This window comes from Mus pahari, chromosome 5, assembly GCF_900095145.1.
Source record: "Mus pahari chromosome 5, PAHARI_EIJ_v1.1, whole genome shotgun sequence".
In the NCBI taxonomy this organism is placed as follows: domain Eukaryota; kingdom Metazoa; phylum Chordata; class Mammalia; order Rodentia; family Muridae; genus Mus; species Mus pahari.
In genome coordinates, this window is record NC_034594.1 from 144,504,596 (window position 1) to 144,507,076 (window position 2,481).

The 2,481-nt window shown below is 45.0% G+C and overlaps 1 protein-coding gene across 2 annotated transcripts in view; it reads left to right on the forward strand.

The window, feature by feature from the left end:
* Positions 1-1,614, forward strand: part of Slamf6 (SLAM family member 6) — a 21,522-nt gene extending 19,908 nt beyond the window's left edge. For both annotated transcript variants that reach the window (XM_021199177.1, XM_021199179.1), the window contains one exon: positions 1,585-1,614. In XM_021199177.1, coding sequence (XP_021054836.1) covers positions 1,585-1,614 — 30 coding nt within the window. The remainder of the gene's footprint in view (positions 1-1,584) is intronic.
* Positions 1,615-2,481: the final 867 nt, after the last annotated feature.

The following is a 2,481-nucleotide window of genomic DNA, read 5'->3' on the forward strand; positions in this document are numbered from 1 at the left end:
TCTGCAGTTTGCACACTCACCTGCACAGACTAGTCTCTGAGGGACCCTGGACACAATATGGCTCTCTCACCTGCTCTGGCAGACAGAGCCCTCCTGGATGGATACCTCTCCACTGGCGGGGAAGGTGCCTGGATGTCTGGAGCCTGAAACAGGGTCTGTCCCAGAAGCTGTGTTGCTTCTGCAGTCCGCCCTCTCACCAGTGCAGACTAGAGCCTGGGCGACCTGGAGCAAAGGTTCCCTTACCAGCTCAGGCGGTGAGAGCCCTCCCTGGCAGATACCTCTCCTCTGGCCAAGAATTGGTTTCTTAGCAGAGCTGCTGGTTCCTCCCCAAGCCCAAACTTGGGTTTGGAACTAGAACAAAGGGAGTGCTAATTGTCGCACATAATTTTGGGGTTTGTGGCTTAAGGATGAGACACACCCAGGCTGACCCAGACAAAGCTGGGTGGCAGGGATTTACCAGATTAATACAACACTCCCCCATCAATCTCTGATGAGAAAATGCCTTACAGGCTGGCCTAAAACCCTATTTTTTTCGTTGAAGTTCCTTTCTCTCAGATGACTTCAACTTGTGTCAAGTCAACATAAAACCGTCCAGAACAGAGGACAGCTCTGGGGAGTTGCTTCTCTCTTCCTTCTGCCATATCCTAGGGATTGAACTCAGGTTGCCGGGCTTGGCTGCAAGTGCTTTAACCTGCTAGCCTTCCCACCAGCCCCTGAAATGGTTTCATTTATCAAGTGATTAAAAATAATAATAATAATAAGTAAGTAATACATCCCAGATAGAGAGATCTATACAAGTCAGGGAAGATAGAGAAATACATTCCACTGTTAGAATGCTCAAATCAGCAATAGACGTGGCCCTGTGTCTTGAAAAGGACATTCTGTCCATTTAGAACAGGAAGTCAACCAAACGCTACCCCCATGCCTAGACTGTACCAATGTCCAGACTATACGGGTAAGGATCACAACTGAAACAAAAATTAGTTACAAAAAAAAAAAACAAAAAAAAACCGCAAGGAAACTGTGAGAAAAACTGAGTTTTACATTTTCCAGTAGACCACGTAATAAAATGAGATTTCCCGATTCCGGCATTTCCTCCCTTCTTACAAGCCTTTGCCCACTTATGGATGCCACAGTCTAGACTCCACAATGTTGCACTTCCCTGGTGTCCCCTTCCTTTCTACCTTTCTTGGCCTCCTCGATGAGATGCCTCTTTGGTTGCAAGACTCACAAAGACAGCTTGGACTGGGTCTCCGACTCCGAGGTTCCCTTCATCTCTATCTCCCTGCCCTTTTCTAATGTGACCTTTCCCATCATCTTACCACCACCTTATATGCTAATGGGTTACAACCTCACATCTTCATCCCTGGCCTCCCAGCTTAGATCAACTGTCTTCTTGACATCTTACAGATCTAGTAATAGGCATCAAAGTATTCCTTAATCAAAACTCTTGATTTTTTGTGTCTCCGACTCTTTTCTCCTGTTCGTCTTCAGATCAGTCAGTGATACCTGATTTGGTCGCCTTTCTAGGCCTGGAGATCACACAGAACGTGGAATATAATTCATCAGTTTCTTTTCTTGTAGGAAACAGTGGCTTTAACCAGCTATAACTAACACATTGTCCTGAAGGTTAACGCTTTAATCAACTATAACACCTGAAGGTAAATGCTTTAAGACCCAGGTGCTCTACTCTCAAAACACAAAGCATGCATATTGCAAACAGCAAAGAAAATCTCGTTGGTCACAAAGATCCTATGAAAAATAATATTTTTAGCCCTTCTTGAACAGCTATTGGCAGTTAAGGTCACAGTGGGGAAGGGGGGTCCTACTCCTTAGAAATTCTCAACCTCTGCTCATGCAGATAATCTTAATTAAATATAGTGAATTGCACACAATATACACATACACACATGCACACACACACTCACACACACACACACTGGCCATGCCCCCAGTATTCATGACGTGCCACCTCCTGTCCCCACAATACTCACATCCCGCACCCTCTCCTTTCCTCCTTATTCCTCATTGCTTTCTCTTCTCTCCTTGTCCCCAGGCTCCTAGAGGAGTAGGCAGATGCTATGCAATTGTTAGTGAGAAAAAGGGGTGACTGTGCACACTGTAGTTCAGGCTCCCAAACCCACAAATACACCATCCATCTTCTTTTAAGGCCATGAAGGACAAATGCCATCTCAGCGAGAAGATTAATTTACTCTTAAATTACCCTCATCTACTCGGTACGCAAAAGTGAATGCTCTTTTTCTTTTTCCCCTAAGAAGAGCACTGCAGTGACTTGAGGAAATTAAACAATGCTGTCACTCCAGCTCTGGCTTAGATTAATGAAGTCAGTGTCTCTGGAGATTGAGTGCTGCCATTTGCATTGTTCAAACGCTTTCTAGGTGGTATGGTGAGATTAAACAATGCTGTCACCCCAGCTCTGGCTTAGATTAATGAAGTCAGTGTCTCTGGAGATTGAACGTT